This window comes from Esox lucius, chromosome 17, assembly GCF_011004845.1.
Source record: "Esox lucius isolate fEsoLuc1 chromosome 17, fEsoLuc1.pri, whole genome shotgun sequence".
Lineage (NCBI taxonomy): Eukaryota > Metazoa > Chordata > Actinopteri > Esociformes > Esocidae > Esox > Esox lucius.
Window position 1 is genome coordinate 44,773,773 of NC_047585.1, and position 19,758 is coordinate 44,793,530.

General features: G+C 44.2%; 1 protein-coding gene across 1 annotated transcript; it reads left to right on the forward strand.

Moving 5' to 3' along the window:
* Positions 1–754: 754 nt before the first annotated feature.
* znf710b (zinc finger protein 710b) lies at positions 755–15,961 on the forward strand. The gene is made up of 5 exons (XM_013138028.3): positions 755–951; positions 7,887–9,506; positions 10,685–10,876; positions 13,039–13,210; positions 13,410–15,961. Exons 1-5 carry the CDS (start codon positions 907–909, stop codon positions 13,598–13,600), a joined length of 2,220 nt encoding a protein of 739 aa, XP_012993482.1. The 5' UTR covers positions 755–906; the 3' UTR covers positions 13,601–15,961.
* The last annotated feature ends 3,797 nt before the right edge of the window (positions 15,962–19,758 follow it).

The following is a 19,758-nucleotide window of genomic DNA, read 5'->3' on the forward strand; positions in this document are numbered from 1 at the left end:
TAAGACATAACTAATATTTATTCACCTCAACATGTAGTGGTTAAAGCCTAACTAATAGTTATTCACCTCATTGCCTCAACATGTACTAGTTGTCAGACCTAACTAGTATTTATTCAGCTGCCCACCACATATCTGGTTGTTCTAAGACCCAGCTAGTATGTGATCAACATGAAGAGAGACCTGGATCTCAAGGTTTAACTATATATTCATCATGTACCTTTCTTTCTACACTCCATTTCTTCTTTTTACCGCATTCTGTTCTTCTCTTCCCTTCCCCCTCTCTTCATTCTCTCTCTCCTTTTCTCTCCATCTCCATTCCCTCCTCCTCCCTCCCTCCCCTCTCTCCTTTGCTGTCCCCCTCTTTATCATTTCTGTATTCTTTCATTCCCCCCTTTCTTTAATTCGCTCCTCGCCCTGTCAGTCACCTTCCATCTCAGTCCCTGTCTCTTTCCTTGTATCCAAGTCTGTACACCATAAATGTTTTTCCACAATACTTCATGCCGATATTAATGTAGCAATCTGATAAATGCCATAGACAGGAAAGACAGAGGAGTGAGAGAGAGAGAGAGAGAAAAGGGGTGTGGATGGAGTGGTAAATAGAAAGAAGAGGCTTGTTGGTCAAAAGATAATTGTCTGAGGTGTGTGTGTGTGTGTGTTGCAAATTCACAGCAATTGACCTATGACTGGACTTTAATAACTGTGTGTGTGTGTGTGTGTGTGTGTGTGAGAGAGAGACTGGTTAGTTGTGTGTTTGTCAGTGCAACCACCATGGTCACTACCGAAACTGTGTTAGGGGAGGAGCCACAGAGCCCGCCTCCTTCTCCCTGAAGTATAAATAGGAGAGGAGCGTCTCCTCTCTCTTCTGTCTCTCTTCTGTCTCTCTCTGAGACTCTGTCTGTCTGGAGAATGAGGTCCTTGAAGCACCTGAAACATCACAGCAGGAGGAATGTGGTGAGTTCTGGGCACGGCTACCAAAGACAGGGTTAGGGTCAACATTTGACATGTTTACCAGTGATGTTTCATTGTCTTAGTTTGGACCAGTAGCAATTTGGTGGTGTACGTGATAAGGAAATGATTGTGAAAATATCTTGATTGTGCTGATAAAGTTGTTGTTTGGAGCCTTCTCTCTCCTTTTAGGTGAAACCTCTTTTTCACTAACTCTGCATTTCTATCCTAACAGCCTCAAATGTTGGTCTGAAGCGTTTTCAACTCCCATTCTCTCTTTCTTCCTCTTTCTCTGTTGTCTCTTTCACTTCATGATTTAATCTTTCATTTTGTCTGCCTTTCATTTTGTCATTTCTCTCTCTCCCTGTCTTGCTTGCTCAGTACCTCTTCCCCTCCCTCCTTTCCCACTCACTCACTCACTCACCCTCCCCTCTCTCTCTCTTTCTCTTTTGCTCACAGCCTTCCCTCCCTCCTTTGTCTCACCCTCTCACTCTTTCATTCCCTGCCCTCCCCACTTCTTCGTCTCTCTCCTCCCCTCATTTCCTCTCTTTATCTTTCCCTCTCCAGTGTCTTTCTCTACTCATTCTTTCTCCCTACCCCCTCCTTTCCTTATCTCCCTCGCCTCCTCTCTCCCTCCTTCCCTCTCTCCTCCATCACCCTCTTTCATTTTCTTTTTTCCTTTACCTCCCCCTCCCTTTTCTCTATCCTCTCTCTCCTTTTCATTCTCCCCTCCACTCTGTAACACACACATATACACACACACACACACACGTGCGCACACACACACAGTGAGTGACTGTGTGTGTGTGTGTGTGAGTACTCTTTGTAGTAGAGCATCAGGACATCTACCCCCCCCCACCCGCTCTGCACTGGACCAGATTAGAACAGATTAGTTTTAGTTCCATTGTTCCTCGTATATCTTAGTCCTCAGCAGCTGATCTGGAGTCAGTGTCTATCAGGTTTAACCACCCGAGGTTGGCTTAGGTTAACCTTCAGCATTGGTCCAAAAACAGTCAACCAGACTGGTGTTAGAAGAGTCTGCCGGACTGGAACAGTCAACCAGACTGGTGTTAGAAGAGTCTGCCGGACTGGAACAGTCAACCAGACTGGTGTTAGAAGAGTCTGCCGGACTGGTGTTAGAAGAGTCTGCCGGACAGGTGTTAGAAGAGTCTGCCGGACTGGTGTTAGACGAGTCTGCCGGACTGGTGTTAGAAGAGTCTGCCGGACTGGTGTTAGACGAGTCTGCCGGACTGGTGTTAGAAGAGTCTGCCGGACTGGTGTTAGACGAGTCTGCCGGACTGGTGTTAGACGAGTCTGCCGGACTGGTGTTAGAAGAGTCTGCCGGACTGGTGTTAGACGAGTCTGCCGGACTGGTGTTAGACGAGTCTGCCGGACTGGTGTTAGAAGAGTCTGCCGGACTGGTGTTAGACGAGTCTGCCGGACTGGTGTTAGACGAGTCTGCCGGACTGGTGTTAGACGAGTCTGCCGGACTGGTGTTAGACGAGTCTGCCGGACTGGTGTTAGACGAGTCTGCCGGACTGGTGTTAGACGAGTCTGCCGGACTGGTGTTAGACGAGTCTGCCGGACTGGTGTTAGACGAGTCTGCCGGACTGGTGTTAGACGAGTCTGCCGGACTGGTGTTAGACGAGTCTGCCGGACTGGTGTTAGACGAGTCTGCCGGACTGGTGTTAGACGAGTCTGCCGGACTGGTGTTAGAAGAGTCTGCCGGACTGGTGTTAGAAGAGTTGGGTACAACCGGGAACGTACCTGGCTGTACCCAACCGGTCCACGAGCAGTTTATTGGACATTATTTTATTTTTCTAATTGTATTTTGATATTCAAAACACTTGTTTTTAACAATCTTTACTGGTAAGTTTTAACATGAGCACTACAACATACCACGCAAAGGAGTAGGTGTTATTTTCATATAACATCAGCTCAATGGCGGTTGGTGCAGATAGGTGAGACAAAAAGAGAGGCGATGGTAGCCTCACCAAATTCGGCATCTGAACTAGAAGCCATTGGTTATCAACTCATAATCGTGCCTTTCTTGGAGAAGTCTAGAGAAGCTAGTTGGCTAAGCTAACCAGCTATATATAAAACTTACCATTTTCTGCACTTTCCAACCACCTTCAGATTCAACAGCCTAAGTATGTAGTGTTTTGTAGCCACATCGTTTTGTAATTTTTATTACGTGAATGTATTCCATCTTCCCTTGAGTTAGTGAACTAAGAGGACATTCACTAATAGGACATCCACTAACAGGACATAACAGGACATCCACTAACAGGACATAACAGGACATCCACTAACAGGACATCCACTAACAGGACATAACAGGACATCCGCTAACAGGACATAACAGGACATCCGCTAACAGGACATAACAGGACATCCACTAACAGGGCATAACAGGACATCCGCTAACAGGACATAACAGGACATCCGCTAACAGGACATAACAGGACATCCGCTAACAGGACATCCGCTAACAGGACATAATAGGACATCCGCTAACAGGACATCCGCTAACAGGACATCCGCTAATAGGACATCCGCTAATAGGACATCCGCTAACAGGACATCCGCTAATAGGACATCCACTAATAAGACATCCACTAACAGGACATCCGCTAACAGGACATCCACTAATAGGACATCCACTAACAGGACATCCACTAACAGGACATCCACTAATAGGACATCCATTAACAGGACATAACAGGACATCCACTAATAGGACATATTGAGTTTTCTGACTGAACCACCTCACCACGACTAGTGCTGCTTCGATTGACCAATGTAAACAACAAACAAGCTTGAAGGAGTATGTCATATTAACATTTTGAAAAGCTGTCTAACATCCCTTGGTATTGATGACTGTGTCCACTGTATTGGAGGATGTTATTTATATTATATTATATTATATTATATTATATTATTGTGTACAGTTTGGTTGATTAAAATGGGGCATATTTTGTTGTTGATGATCACAGACCCAGGTTTAAAAGAAGCTATTATTATTATTTTGTTTTACCTGTTGTACCTATTAAATTGACTGAGAAAACATGGGCATTTACAGCAAAAACATGGGAGAAATTAGGGTTAACTGTCTTGTTCTGGGACGGAAACAGATTTTTCTATTTGGCTCCAGGGTTTGATCTTGTAAGCTTTGGGTTGTTGAAGAATTTATTGATGCTTGACCAAAGCTGTTGTTGAGGAAACGAGTGATAATTGGGAAGATGGTGCTAAGCATTGTCCTAATAGTGGTTAACTAGAGGTTCCAGAGGAGATGGCTGATGGACACAGGGTTGAGAATATATACATGGAATATTACTCCTTATTTTAACAGACAGAACATAGTCTCAATATCAGCAATAACTTGGGAGCAATTAAAGATACTGCCCTACTCGGGGACAGCTATCTACCTCCCCTAAGACAAGGATGTTTGTCATGTTATTGAGAGGCATTGATGTTATTGATGATTGTTCCCTAGAAGTTCAGCATGTTATTGATGTTATTGATAATGGTTAACTGCAGGTTGAGGTTCTTATAAATGAGGGTTGACTAGAGGTTGAGGATGTTATTTGTGATGGTCCACTAGAGGTTGAGGATGTTATTTGTGATGGTCCACTAGAGGTTGAGGATGTTATTTGTGATGGTCCACTAGAGGTTGAGGATGTTATTTGTGATGGTCCACTAGAGGTTGAGGATGTTATTTGTGATGGTCCACTAGAGGTTGAGGATGTTATTTGTGATGGTCCACTAGAGGTTGAGGATGTTATTAGTGATGGTCCACTAGAGGTTGAGGATGTTATTTGTGATGGTCCACTAGAGGTTGAGGATGTTATTTGTGATGGTCCACTAGAGGTTGAGGATGTTATTTGTGATGGTCCACTAGAGGTTGAGGATGTAATTTGTGATTGTCCACTGGATGTTGAGGATGTTGTTGATGAGGGTTGATTAGAGATTGCAAAGGTCACTGTAATGCTGGATTCAAACCCACGCAGAAAATTAAATTAAAGGCCATCAAAAATGTCCTTGCATTTTGCAAATGCAGGCGTATTGACCATGATATTAAATTAGATTGATATTATGATTATTGATAATTTATTGATTTAAATGATGATTGTCCATACGTAAGCGACATGCTCTCTTCTCTGCCTATCTGTGCTGTGCGGGAAGTGTGTGGGGGTGAGGATGTTGAGTTGCCGGGTTACATATCCATGTCCGTACTTAACATTGCGTTGCGTTCGTCGCGCTTGTCTCTCAGATTTAGTCACCCAATGGGTGAAGAGAAATATGTACATTTAAAACCTCAAACAACTAAACACAAAAATCGCTTCAGGGTCTGTTATTCTACTTACTCCACTCAAAATACGAATTTTTTAAAATAACTACATTTTCATAATTTGGGCTCTGTACGCCACCACAATGGATTTGAAATGAAACAACCAAGATGTAATTGGACTGCAGACCTTCAGCTTTAATTCAGAAGAAAAATATTGTATGAAACATTTAGGAATTGCAACCATTTTCATACACGGTCCTCTTATTTCAGGGGCTCAATTGTAATTGGACAAATTAACACAATCATGAATAAAATGTACATTTTTTATACTTTGAGAATCCTTTGCGGGCAATGACTGCTTGAAGTCTGGAAAACATGTACATCACCAAACGCTGGGTTTCCTCATTTGTGATACCTTGCCAGGCCTTTACTGCAGCTGTCTTCTGTTGTTGTTTGTTTGTGGGTTTTTCCGCCTTAAGTTCTGTCTTCAAGTGAAATGCATGCTTGATCGGGTTGAGATCTGGTGATTAACTTGGCCATTGCAGAATATTTCACTTCTTTGCCTTAAAAAGAACTACTGGGTTGCTTTTACATTATGTTTTGGGTCATTGTCCATTTGTAAAGTGCCATCCAATCAAGTTTGCTGAATTTGGCTAAATCTGAGCAGACAATATATTCCTATACACTTCAGAATTCATCCGTCTGCTTCTGTCTTTTGTCACATAATCAATAAACACTGGTGACCCAGTGTCATTGGAAGCCATGCATGCCCATGCCATCACACTGCCTCCACCGTATTTAACAGATGTTGTGGTATGTTTCAGATCATGAGTTCCAAGCCTTCTCCATACTTTTTCTTCCCATTATTCTGGTACTGGTTGGTCTTAGTTTCATCTGTCCAAAGAATGCTGTTCCAGAACTGGGCTGGCTTTTTTTAGATGTTTTTTGGGAACGTTTAATCTGGCCTTTCTATTCTTGAGGCTTATGAATGGTTTTCACCTTGCGGTGAACCCTCTGTATTTGCTGCCGTGAAGTCTTCTCTTTATGGTAGACTTGGATAATGATATGCCTACCTCCTGGAGAGTCTTCTTCACTTGGCTGGATGTTGTGAAGGGGTTTTTCTTTACCATGGAAAGGATCCTATGATCATCCACCACAGTTGTCTTCGGTGGATGTCCAGGCCTTTTTGTGTTGCAGAGCTCACCTATGTTCTTTTTTTCTCAGAATGTACCAAACTGTTGATTTGGCCTCTGCAAAAATGTTTGCAGTTAAGGATGGCCTGTTTCACTTGCATTGAGAGCTCCTTAGACTGCATGTTGTGGGTTCACAGCAACAGCTTCCAAATGTGAATGACACACCTGGAATCAACTCCAGACCTTTTACCTGCTTAATTGATGATGAAATAGCAAAGGAATAGCCCACACCTGTCCAATTACACCTTGACTTTTGAGTCAATTGTCCAATTACTTTTAGTCCCTTGAAAAAGAGGGGCTACATATTAAAGAGCTGTAATTCCTCAACCCTTCCTCCAATTTGGATGTGAATTCCCTCAGATTAAAGCTGGGAGACTGCACTTCAAGACCCTATTCATTATTTAACTGTACCTTGAGGGTTGACTAGAGTTTGACTAGAGTCATTGATGATGCTATAGGTTGGTATTGATGATGGTTAACTAGCGGCTGAAAATGTTATTGATATTGGTTATGTCCAGGTTTAATTATTATGGATAATGATTGACCTTGTGCAAAAATATGAAAGAACATATATAAACTTCTCCTTACTGCCTCACCTGCTAAGCATGAAACATCCAGGATATTTTAGTGATTTCTCTGTGTTCTGTTTTGTAGGGTTAGTGCTCAACATTCAGGATATTTTAGTGATTTCTCCGTGTTCTGTTTTGTAGGGTTTGTGCTCAACATCCAGGATATTTTAGTGATTTCTCTGTGTTCTGTTTTGTAGGGTTAGTGCTCAACATCCAGGATATTTTAGTGATTTCTCTGTGTTCTGTTTTGTAGGGTTTGTGCTCAACATCCAGGATATTTTAGTGATTTCTCTGTGTTCTGTTTTGTAGGGTTAGTGCTCAACATCCAGGATATTTTAGTGATTTCTCTGTGTTCTGTTTTGTAGGGTTTGTGCTCAACATCCAGGATATTTTAGTGATTTCTCTGTGTTCTGTTTTGTAGGGTTAGTGCTCAACATCCAGGATATTTTAGTGATTTCTCTGTGTTCTGTTTTGTAGGGTTAGTGCTCAACATCCAGGATATTTTAGTGATTTCTCTGTGTTCTGTTTTGTAGGGTTTGTGCTCAACATCCAGGATATTTTAGTGATTTCTCTGTGTTCTGTTTTGTAGGGTTTGTGCTCAACATCCAGGATATTTTAGTGATTTCTCTGTGTTCTGTTTTGTAGGGTTAGTGCTCAACATCCAGGATATTTTAGTGATTTCTCCGTGTTCTGTTTTGTAGGGTTTGTGGTCAACATAATGCTCAACGACTTTAATGGGCCAATCATTAACTCCCTCTGCTGGTGACAGTCATTTTCATTATATGTTAACATAATGTTTTGCTTTGTGAAGCCTGGTCCAGTACTGGATGTCTCCCCCTCTCCTCTCACTCTCCCTGTCTTTCTCTCTCTCTTTTCTCTGTCTCTCAGGAAGAGGCGAGCAGGCGCCTGGTTAGATGTGAGCCCAGGGCTATGGCCAGACAGGTTGATGCTGGCACCCAGACTGATCCGGTGGTGGTTCTGTCTTTAGCCCAGGCTGCTGTTCTGGGTCTAATTTCTCAGAATGAGGTATTCGGCGCCACCATTGCCCCAAATGGCTTCTACACAGGAGAACCCAAAGAGTCCCCTGCTCCACCAGTAGAGGGTGTCGATTACGAATACGCCGATCAGCTGATCGGTGCCAACGGAGACTATCTGGGAGACGGCCTGCCTGAAGACGGACACATGCAGCCCAGCTGTAGTCAGAGGAGGTGGGCCGGACCACCCCCCGAGGGGAAGATGGTAGGACCCGAGCGTCACCCTTCCGTGCCTGTGGATGGGCCATCCCAAGTCAAAGGGGAGGTGGTGAGGTCCGGCCTGACGTCCTGCGTCCACATGCTGAACAGCCTGATCCCTTCTAGAGGGGGATTGGTCCAGGTAGACCCCGCCTCGCTCCGGGCCGCCGCCCAAAAAGGCTGTGCCGAGTGTGATCGGGAGATGTCCAGCCAGCAGGCCAGCGCTCACAGCCATCCCCACACACACCCTCACGCACACGCTCACACCCACTCCCAGGCAGGCCACACCCACAGGGGGGAGGCGGGGCATCGAGGCCTGCAGGGGCAGCGGGGGTTGGCGCCCCAGGAGAGGGGCAGGGAGGAGGAGGCGGCGGCTGGGGAGGTGGTGCAGGGGAACAGCTTGATGAAAGGGTCCCAGGAGGAGGCCATCAGCAGCTACTTCCAGTCCAGTGAGGTGGGGGGGTACGAGGGGGGGGAGATCTACGACGACAACAGCCAGGGGATGATGTGGGCAGATCCACTGGACCAGGGCGTGGCTGCCAGCGGGGCAGGGGCAGGAAGAGGAGGAGGCGGCCCGGCGGCGGCGGCGGCAGCGAGAGGCGGGGCCCACCGTCACCACGGCCGCCGAGTCGACCGCCTGGACATCAACATCCAGATCGACGAGTCGTACTGCGTGGACGTGGGCGACGGGCTGAAGAGGTGGAAGTGCCGCATGTGTGACAAGTCCTACACCTCCAAGTACAACCTGGTCACGCACATCCTGGGCCACCAGGGCATCAAGCCCCACGCCTGCCCCCACTGCGGCAAACTGTTCAAGCAGCCCAGCCACCTGCAGACGCACCTGCTCACCCACCAGGGCACGCGGCCGCACAAGTGCGCGGTGTGCAAGAAGGGCTTCACCCAGACCAGCCACCTGAAGAGGCACATGCTGCAGCACACCGACGTCAAGCCGTACAGCTGCCGCTTCTGCCGCCGCGGCTTCGCCTACCCCAGCGAGCTGCGCGCGCACGAGACCAAGCACGAGCGCGGCCGCTGTCACGTGTGCTCCCAGTGCGGCATGGAGTTCCCCACCTACGCCCACCTGAAGCGCCACCAGACCAGCCACCAGGGTCCCACCACCTACCAGTGCACCGAGTGCAACAAGTCCTTCGCCTACCGCAGCCAGCTGCAGAACCACCTGCTGAAGCACCAGAGTCCGCGGCCGTACTCCTGTTCCCACTGCGGCCTGGAGTTTGTCCAGCTCCACCACCTCCGGCAGCATGCCTTAACACACAAGGTACCAAAACGCCTGACCTTTAACCCTTCAACCGTAAACGTCACAAGGTGCCTAAAACCTTAGAAATAGTTTGGTGTCATTGTTTCTGATTTGATGAACAAGCAGAAGAACACAGTGAAATGTGGGTGATTTATTGTAGTCTAGTCGGTAGGCTGAGATGAGGTTTAGTGTAGTCTAGTCGGTAGGCTGAGATGAGGTTTAGCGTAGTCTAGTCGGTAGGCTGAGATGAGGTTAAGCGTAGTCTAGTCGGTAGGCTGAGATGAGGTTTAGTGTAGTCTAGTCGGTAGGCTGAGATGAGGTTTAGTGTAGTCTAGTGGGTAGGCTGAGATGAGGTTTAGTGTAGTCTAGTTGGTAGGCTGAAATGAGGTTTAGTGTAGTCTAGTCGGTAGGCTGAGATGAGGTTTAGTGTAGTCTAGTGGGTAGGCTGAGATGAGGTTTAGTGTAGTCTAGTGGGTAGGCTGAGATGAGGTTTAGTGTAGTCTAGTGGGTAGGCTGAGATGAGGTTTAGTGTAGTCTAGTCGGTAGGCTGAGATGAGGTTTAGTGTAGTCTAGTCGGTAGGCTGAGATGAGGTTTAGCATAGTCTAGTCGGTAGGCTGAGATGAGGTTTAGTGTAGTCTAGTCGGTAGGCTGAGATGAGGTTTAGCGTAGTCTAGTCGGTAGGCTGAGATGAGGTTTAGTGTAGTCTAGTCGGTAGGCTGAGATGAGGTTTAGTGTAGTCTAGTGGGTAGGCTGAGATGAGGTTTAGTGTAGTCTAGTGGGTAGGCTGAGATGAGGTTTAGTGTAGTCTAGTGGGTAGGCTGAGATGAGGTTTAGTGTAGTCTAGTCGGTAGGCTGAGATGAGGTTTAGTGTAGTCTAGTCGGTAGGCTGAGATGAGGTTTAGCGTAGTCTAGTCGGTAGGCTGAGATGAGGTTTAGCGTAGTCTAGTCGGTAGGCTGAGATGAGGTTTAGCGTAGTCTAGTCGGTAGGCTGAGATGAGGTTTAGCGTAGTCTAGTCGGTAGGCTGAGATGAGGTTTAGTGTAGTCTAGTCGGTAGGCTGAGATGAGGTTTAGTGTAGTCTAGTCGGTAGGCTGAGATGAGGTTTAGTGTAGTCTAGTCGGTAGGCTGAGAACAGTGTTCTTTATAGTTAGAGCATACAGATCCTCCTCTAACTCAGCTTCTCTGTTGTCATTGGTCAGGGAATGAAGGGTCATAAATGTGACGTCTGCTCCCGTGAGTTCACCCTATCTGCCAACCTCAAGAGGCACATGTTGATCCATAACAGCATCAGGCCCTTCCAGTGTCACGTCTGCTTCAAAAGCTTCATCCAGAAACAGACGCTGAAGACGCACATGATCGTCCACCTGCCAGTCAAGCCCTTTAAGTGCAAGGTAAGTCTTTGGTTTGAATGCTTAGTTTGTTACCTGATTACTTCAGTAAACCTGAAGTAGTCCCAGAGCTAGGAAAATTTTTATAGTTTTATTTATACTCCGCATAATCTGCTGCAGAATAAGCGCAGGTTTGAATTTTGTTTGTGTTTCGTGATTATTCTTTTTACTGAAACTTTATACACAGCTGTTTTTTGTATTACATAGAGTGAAGTTATATACAGCTCCGGAAAAAAATTAAGCAACCACTGCACCTTTTTCTTTGCTTTCTAAAAAAAACTAAACGTATGTTTTGTGTGAGGAAGAGAAGCGTTCAATTTGCAGCAGTCTTTTTAATTTTAACCCTTCTGTTCCTCACTCAAAACCTTCCTTTTCTACTTTTTTTGAAAGGAAAGTAAAAGGTACAGTGGTCTCATGCATGTATGCTTGTACACATGCATGTGTGCATTTTAAGGGACTGTGGAGGACATTTTTGGTATTAAAAGTGTTGGTTTTATTACAGTTTTTATACCTCTGTTTATCTTTTTGTCAAGTGTACATTTTATTTGATTTACAAGTATCAGAAATTATGAAATTCTAATCATTTATAAGCCTGGTTGCATCTCAGCCTACCGACTAGACTACACTAAACCTCATCTCAGCCTACCGACTAGACTACACTAAACCTCATCTCAGCCTACCGACTAGACTACACTAAACCTCATCTCAGCCTACCGACTAGACTACACTAAACCTCATCTCAGCCTACCCACTAGACTACACTAAACCTCATCTCAGCCTACCCACTAGACTACACTAAACCTCATCTCAGCCTACCCACTAGACTACACTAAACCTCATCTCAGCCTACCGACTAGACTACACTAAACCTCATCTCAGCCTACCGACTAGACTACACTAAACCTCATCTCAGCCTACCGACTAGACTACGCTAAACCTCATCTCAGCCTACCGACTAGACTACGCTAAACACATTTGAAGTTCACCTTTCAGCACGACAACGACCCAAAGCACACATCCAAATCCACAAAAGCATGCCAGGTCAAGATGTGCCATGCTAATAGACTCCTGCCCAAAAAGACTGAGTGCTGTAATAAAATCTAAAGGTCCTTCAACAAAGTATCAGTTTAAGGTTGTGCACACTTAAGCAACCAGGTTATTGTGAGTTTTTTTATTGTTTGTTTCCCACCCTCCAGTTTTTTTCTCAAGTGAATTGTTCACGTTATATGTCACATTAAAGGTGGAAAAAGTTCTGACATGATTTATCTTTGTCTCATTCTTTTACATCACAAGAACCTGGCATTTTAACAGGGGTGTGTAGACTTTTTATGTCCACTGTATACATTTCTCTTTTTAATTTCAAGCCTTAAATGTTAGTGGGCTTCCAGGGTATGTGTGTCTAGTAGGTATGATTACCCTCCATAGACACAGGCAGCCCGGTTCTATGTAGCTACACACATTTAAACATTTGGTTCATCTTATGAACATTGTAAAACGGATGTATATACGTGTAGTACATACATCAGTTAGAGCTAACAGCATTGTTTTGGATTGTTTCAGGACATGCTAATGTTCTCATGTTTTTGACCAAAATATCATGGATAAGAAAAGTATTTTCAGTTGCCCCTACGAAGTGTAAAAGAGTAGGGGTTTCCACGGTTCTCAAATGAAAAAATAACCCAAGTTTATAGTTATTGTATCAATGTCATTCCCAAATGAAAGGAAAACTAACGTTGTTGTGCCATGAAATGAAATTGCTTTGGCAGTGTAAAGTTCTTCAGTCTCACTATCAATTGCTCAATTCCTATGACTTTTCCAAGGAGTAAGTTTGTAGATACTAGTAAGCCTATTACTGGCTAATAAGCTGTTAAAACGGCCAGTGGCAAAAGCCATACAATTCATATATGCTGTTTGTGGTGTAGGTAAACTTAATAAGAAACTTTTGTCAGTTTAACACAATGCTTAATGGTGTCTAGCGAAATATAAAAACTTGGCGTGATGTTAATGTGTGACAATTAATTTTGTTGTATTATACATTAATAATTGTAGAGCATATATACATTTGTTCTACAATATTAAAGATAAATTGCATCATAGCCAAATAGTGTTGTATTAGAGCCTTAGTCCTCCAGATGTAACTCATGTATTTGGTTCTTCTTCTGCAGGTGTGCGGAAAGTCATTCAATAGGATGTATAACCTTCTAGGCCACATGCACCTACATGCCGGTTCCAAGCCCTTCAAGTGTCCTTACTGCTCCTCCAAGTTTAACCTGAAGGGGAATCTGAGTCGACATATGAAGGTCAAACATGGCATGGACATCTCACCTGATGGACCAGGTGGGGATGGTGTTGTCTAGTTTTACTGCAACGTTGTTATTTGTTTAATTTTGCTGGAAAGTTATCTAGTTGGTTTTGCCGCAATGTTATTTAGTTGATTTTACCACAATGTTGTTATTTAGTTGATTTTGCCACAATTTTGTTATTAAGTTGTTTTTACTCCAATGTTGTGATCTAGTTGTCCCATTGTATGTTCCAGAGGCTCTTCCGGAGATTGAGGGCCAGGGAGAATACGAAGAGGAGAACTTTGACTTTGGGGCATCAGAGGCAGACAACAACATGGACAATGGAGGCTCACAGAACCTGACAAAGCTCACTACAGCCAACATGGATGACATGGACGACTATTACAACTTTGGGAAAGATGCAGCCAACTACAGCACACCTTGAGTAGTAGTCTGGTAGTGTACTACAGACCATTAGAGACCATGGGTTCATGGTTTCTGGAGAGGAGACCATGGGGGCAGCAGACAACATGGCAGCCATTTTGTGCCAGTGAGAGAGACAATATGGCGGCCATTTTGTGCCAGCGAGATACTGTGTTAGGGTTGAAGTGTGGTGTCGTGTGACAGGGGAGTTGGGTGTTCCTGGACCCTTACCATACAGAACTGATCTGTCCTGATGAAGGGCTAGGACATGCACAGCCAATCAAATCCACCTGTCTCTGGTGCAAGCAGTCCTTCGGGATATTCTAACAGACATTATTAGTTGAGACGTCCTTTGGGATATTCCTCTAGATGTGATTGGTCAAGGACATCCATTGGGTTATTTTACCTGACGTGATTGTTTGATTAGTCCCTGGGGATATTCTGACATGACATCAGACATCACTAAAGTCAAAAGAGCTTCTCTGTTATGTTGCGGTATCATCTACAGGTAACAGCCAACACGAAAGAAACAGCCAACACGAAAGAAACAGCCAACACGAAAGAAACAGCCAACACGAAAGAAACAGCCAACACGAAAGAAACAGCCAACACGAAGGAAACACCAACCAAGTGTCTTTATTGGGACGTTGGGCCACAAGATGCTAAAACAGCATTGGCATCAATTCTACACATGTCTGGAACTTTATTAGAATTATAGAACTATGGCTGTGCCGAAATAACAACACAAACACGCTAACGGATGTAGGGAAAACGATTATGATACCACTAAACCTGGGAATTGTCTGTGATCAGGAAAAAAATATTTTGTTGCAGCCCTGTTGTGCGGCAGTTAGTAAAGTGGTCAAAGTGTCGGTTGAGCCTGTTGCCACATTTGGGTTGGAACTAACACAGTTTCGCTTTCATGTCCCAGAGAGAGACAGACACACGCGTGGCTTCAGTCCATCTGCTCGATCAAGCCGGAGTTTTCCCGACCACGAGTATCAAGTGGGATGAAATGGATATGACTGTGGATCTGAGTATGACACGGCCCTAGATGCAACGCCATGCTTCCATGGTCACAGTTCTCAGGCGCCGATCTAGAATCAGAATCTCCCAGAAGTGTTACATTCGGTTGAGATCCGGAGATCTGGCCACTGCCTGTCATGAAATATGCAGTGAGTTGAGAAGCCTGTCACCAGAGCACCTGCTAGACGTATCCCAGCAGCCACCCTGTCTGTGAAGTCACTGAGATCTCTTCTTCTAGCCATGATAGCCAAAATAATGGGTAACTAGGCTTGCCCAGTATTTTATGCATGATGAGATGTTGATTCCTGTTTAGATGCATTTGCTTTCAATATACTTTTTATTCCCCATTTACTAATGTGTTTCCTTTATTTTGGCGAAAGCCTGCGTGTCAGAAACCGCTCTCCCACTGATACTGTAGCTGACCTACTGAACTGCATATTCTGTGGTGTGATTACCAGGGAATCGTCCATTCACCAATCAGTATGTCTTTAAGTGTCATCAGTGTCGTGTCAGAAACGAGACAGGCTACATATCAGGCGTCTGATGGGTATGGCCAAATGTTAAAGAGTAGGTCTGTGAGGCTCCTTAGTGTCACCCCAGGCTGCTCTTCCTGGAGTCAGGTTTCTTCAGTGTGTGTGATGACTGACTCTACAACTTGTTGCTGGTGTCATGCTCTTTTTTTCAGGACAGTCTTTTTATCAACTTGTTTCACTTTAACCACCCACCTCGGTTTGACTCGGTTTAGCTTGACATTTGTCTTCTCCACTTCGAACGAGGACTGGAACCACGTCCCCAACGCATAAAGCACTTTTCATCGTCGGCCATGTTTTTCTCATCCAGGCGTTGTTCAGGGAGCACGTGCGCACAGGAACCGGGTCATAGATTTCAGGAACCGGTTCCAGTTGAAGACAGTGAAACCATATCTGGACGGGCCCGGGGAGACCCGGGTCACTGGGCAGCGCTTACATTCAAGACGGGCCGTTCTTCACTAATGTTTCCCGGCCGTGTCTATGATGTGGACCGGACCGAACACGCAGGTTCCCATGGAGCGGCATTTGGTTGAGAACGAGCAGTGTGTTTGTTTTAGTTGCTGCTGTCTCTCTGTCCCTGTTCCGCCTGGGTTTGTATGTGTTCACTGGCCCAAGGCACCAGGTGGGCCAACGTCCCGGGGCCCTGGGCCAGTTGAAACGAATCCCCCTCTTGTTCTGTTTTGGGGAACAACTTTTCCTCCTGTCCTTCTATGCAGGACAGCCTTCATTCACCCTAAAACTAAAACCTGGTAAACTAGTTCTTATTGGAGGGAGGAATATCCAACTGAAACCTCACTATTATTTAATAAAGGTTCTTTAGTTTAATGGATTGAGTCTGTGTTTTAATCTTATCTGCATTCTACCGTGTCCGATCAATTGCATTGATTCTGTAAAGTTTTTTATTTATACATCAACAGTTTTCACCAACTGTTTCCACCGATACCCAGCCTAAGAGGTTTAAGAACAGTGGCTAGGAAAAACTCCCTGGAAAGGTTGGAACCAACGAAGAAACCTAGATAGGAGCCAGGCTCTCTGGGATTGCCAGTCTTTTAGCTTTGCTGGCTGGAGATAAGAGTGAATTGCATGTTAAGGCCACCTCATTTATCAGTAACAGATGACCAGCAGGTAGTTCCTCAAACTAAACATTTGTTTTTGAATGGACTTCCCAGCGTTTTCCATCCTTCGCTGTTATGTCATCCTGGACCCAAATCAACTCCTTGACCCAAATCATGTCTGACTAACCAGGATTTTTTCACCCAACCTGTGACATTTCCGATTTTGAGTCCACTTGTACCTCAGTGATTCCCCCTGCTGTACACTGACAGAACTGCTTAGGAATCTGTTCATAATGATGAGATGCTGGTCTCCTTCCTAGCAATAGGAGTTGTTGTCTCAAAAGGCATGAAGGCAGTCCTGCTTATTCAGGCTATGAGACCTTTTCGGAACATTTAGGACAGATTTTGGAAAAATTAAAAATATTTCTCAATAATTCCTCACTTCATGTATAAAGGGAACCTTCAATCTGAGCAGAGTCAGGGCCCTCTAGTGGTGCGAAGTGAGAGTTATCGATCATTGTGGTCGATGGAATATAACCCACCTTAAGCATCTCTGGGTGTCTACTTGAATAGCCAACCAGTACATTCAAAAACCAATCTTGCCCTGCTTCTGTGTGGTCCTAAAGCCTAATGTGGCTTTAAGCTGGCTGACGGGACCACAGGAGAGCTGCTGTCAGACAGACAGGAATGTAAAACATAGCTCTGTATAACAGGTAGTTGTCACATTTAGGTTAATATGGGCTAAGTCCCCCCCCCCACCCTGAGGTCAATGTCTAATTGATATTGCTGACAAAAAAAGGCACTTTTGGGGAAACATTTTGTATGTGTTTGGGGATGGCCAAGCTTAGGGGAAACAAACTATGAACAAAGATAAACGACTACAGTTGATTTAATGAATGTTGTTAGATTTTTTGGGAAAGGGGTATTTTGTTCCCAGTCAATGTAGAAATGCCGGAGTCATCTGGCTGCACAAACCTAGCCTACATATGAGGTCAGGAAGAGAGAAGCCTCTGTTCACAAAAAGAATATCAAGACAAACGTGATGTTTACCAGATAAGGAAACCATGCCATTAAATAGAAGAGCCTGACACCAACTGTAAAGCATTGAGGCAGTGGCATTATGGTTTGGGACTACTTTGCTGCCTCAGTGCCTGACCAGCTTGGCCTCAAAGTGATCAACACTTTATCATACCTGTATTCCTCTGATTTGGGGGTAGGCTATACATCAGTGTCTTGATACCACCAATAATGTGCCCTAACTTCAGTACAATCTATTTCCAAAAAGGTTTGGACAATGTGTCAATAAAAACAATTCTGAGAATAATGATGTGCAAATCATTTGAACACAATATTCAGTAGAATATTGTACAAAGACAACATACCAAAGGTCAAAACTGAGACATTTTATTGTTTCTTGAAAAATACAGTTAGGTCTGGAAATAATTTGACACTGACATAGATTTTGTTATTTTGGCTTTTATTGTTACAGTTAAATAATGAATATGGGCTTGAGGTGCAGTCTCTCAGCTCTAATTTGAGGGAATTCACATCCAAATAGAAGGGCATATGAATTACAGCTCTTTAATATGTAGCCCCTCTTTTTAAATTATTTCAATTATTTATTTTATCAATTAAGCAGGTAGAAGGTCTGGAGTTTATTCCAGGTGTGACTACTATTTGGAAGCTGTTGCTGTGAACCCACAACATGCGGTCAAAGGAGCTCTCAAAGACTTTTATGAAAGACTGCAAATAGATTGCAAATAGTGCAGCAATTTAAGAATAACATTTCTTAAATTGTTGCAAAGAGTTTGGGAATGTCATCATCTAAGGTACATAATATCATTAAAAGATTCAGAGGATCCAGAGAAATCTCCATATGCAAGGGACAAAGCTGAAAACCAATATTGGATGGCCGTGACCTTCGGGCCCTCAGGCGGCACTGTATTAAAAAGACTGCAGTGAAAATCATTACATGGGCTCAGGAACACTTCCGAAAACCTTTGTCTTTGAACAAAGTATGTCGCTGCATCCACAAATGCAAGTTAAAACTCCATGCAAATAAAACATATAAGATCCAGTACCGCTCCCACCTTCTCTGGGCCCAAGCTTATTGAAGATGGACTGAGGTGAAGTGGAAAACTGTCCTGTGGTCTGACAAATCAAAATTGGAAATTATTTTTGGGAATCATGGATGCCGCGTCCTCTGGACTAAAGAGGAGAGGGACTATCCAGCTTGTTTTCGGCCCACAGTTCAAAAGCCAGCATCTGTGATGGTATGGGTGACTTGCACATCTGTGAAAGCAATGGTTTGACTGAATTAATGCTGAACAATATATACAGGGTTTGGAGCAACATATGCTGCTACCAAGACAACGTCTTTTTCAGGGAAGGCCTTGCTTATTTCAGCAAGACAACGCCAAACAAAATTCTGCATGTTTTACAACAGCATGGCTCTGTAGTAATAGAGTCTGGGTGCTGAACTGGCCTGCCTGCAGTCCAGACCTGTCACCCATTGAACAAATTTGGCTCATTATGAAACGAGAAATATGACAAAGGAGACCCTGAACTGTTGAGCAGCTGCAACCCAATAACAAGCAAGAATGGGAAAACATTTCACTTTCAAAACTACAGCAATTGGCCTCCTCAGTTCCCAAATGCTTACAGAGTGTTGTCAAAAGAGGTGATGCAACACAGCGGTAAACATGCCCCTGTCCCAACTTTTTTTTTAAACGTCTTTCTGGCATCAAATTCTAAATGGGCATGTATTTTTCCAAAAACAATATCGTTTCTCCGTTTCAACATTTGATATTTTGTCTTTGTGCTATTTTTTTATTAAATACAGGGATAAATGATTTGCACATTTGTATTCTGTTTTTATTTCATTTTATGCAGCTTCCCAAAGCAAACTTTTCACAGGTCAAAGCAGCTTCCCCGAGGATTTCATTTAGTTTTTCTATTCAATTGTTCACATTATAGGTCACATTAAAAGTAGAAAAAGGTCTGACATGATTTATCATGATTTATTCTTTTACATCACAAAAACCTGGCATTTTAACAGGGGTGTGTAGACTTTTTATGTTCAATGTAAGGCTAGGTAGATCAACTGACTTAAATGTAATGGTTGGCAACAGCAATTAAAGCCAGTCAGTAGCCTACAGAGCTTTGATGTAAGTACCTGTCAGTAGCCTACAGAGTGGTGATGTCAGTAGCCTACAGAGCTTTGATGTAAGTACCTGTCAGTAGCCTAGAGTGGTGATGTCAGTAGCCTACAGAGCTTTGATGTAAGTACCTGTCAGTAGCCTAGAGTGGTGATGTCAGTAGCCTACAGAGCTTTGATGTAAGTACCTGTCAGTAGCCTACAGAGTGGTGATGTCAGTAGCCTACAGAGCTTTGATGTAAGTACCTGTCAGTAGCCTACAGAGTGGTGATGTCAGTAGCCTACAGAGCTTTGATGTAAGTACCTGTCAGTAGCCTACAGAGCTTTGATGTAAGTACCTGTCAGTAGCCTACAGTGTGATGTCAGTAGCCTACAGAGTGTACATAACTACATATAAAATAATGACATGGAT

What these genes read in the sequence shown, in the direction of transcription:
- znf710b (XM_013138028.3), top strand. Translation starts at nt 907, where the DNA reads ATGAGGTCCTTGAAGCACCTGAAACATCACAGCAGGAGGAATGTG. An exon ending in ATCACAGCAGGAGGAATGTG is followed by an intron (nt 952 to 7,886) that starts GTGAGTTCTGGG and finishes TCTGTCTCTCAG; the next exon opens with GAAGAGGCGAGCAGGCGCCT. An exon ending in CATCTCACCTGATGGACCAG is followed by an intron (nt 13,211 to 13,409) that starts GTGGGGATGGTG and finishes TGTATGTTCCAG; the next exon opens with AGGCTCTTCCGGAGATTGAG.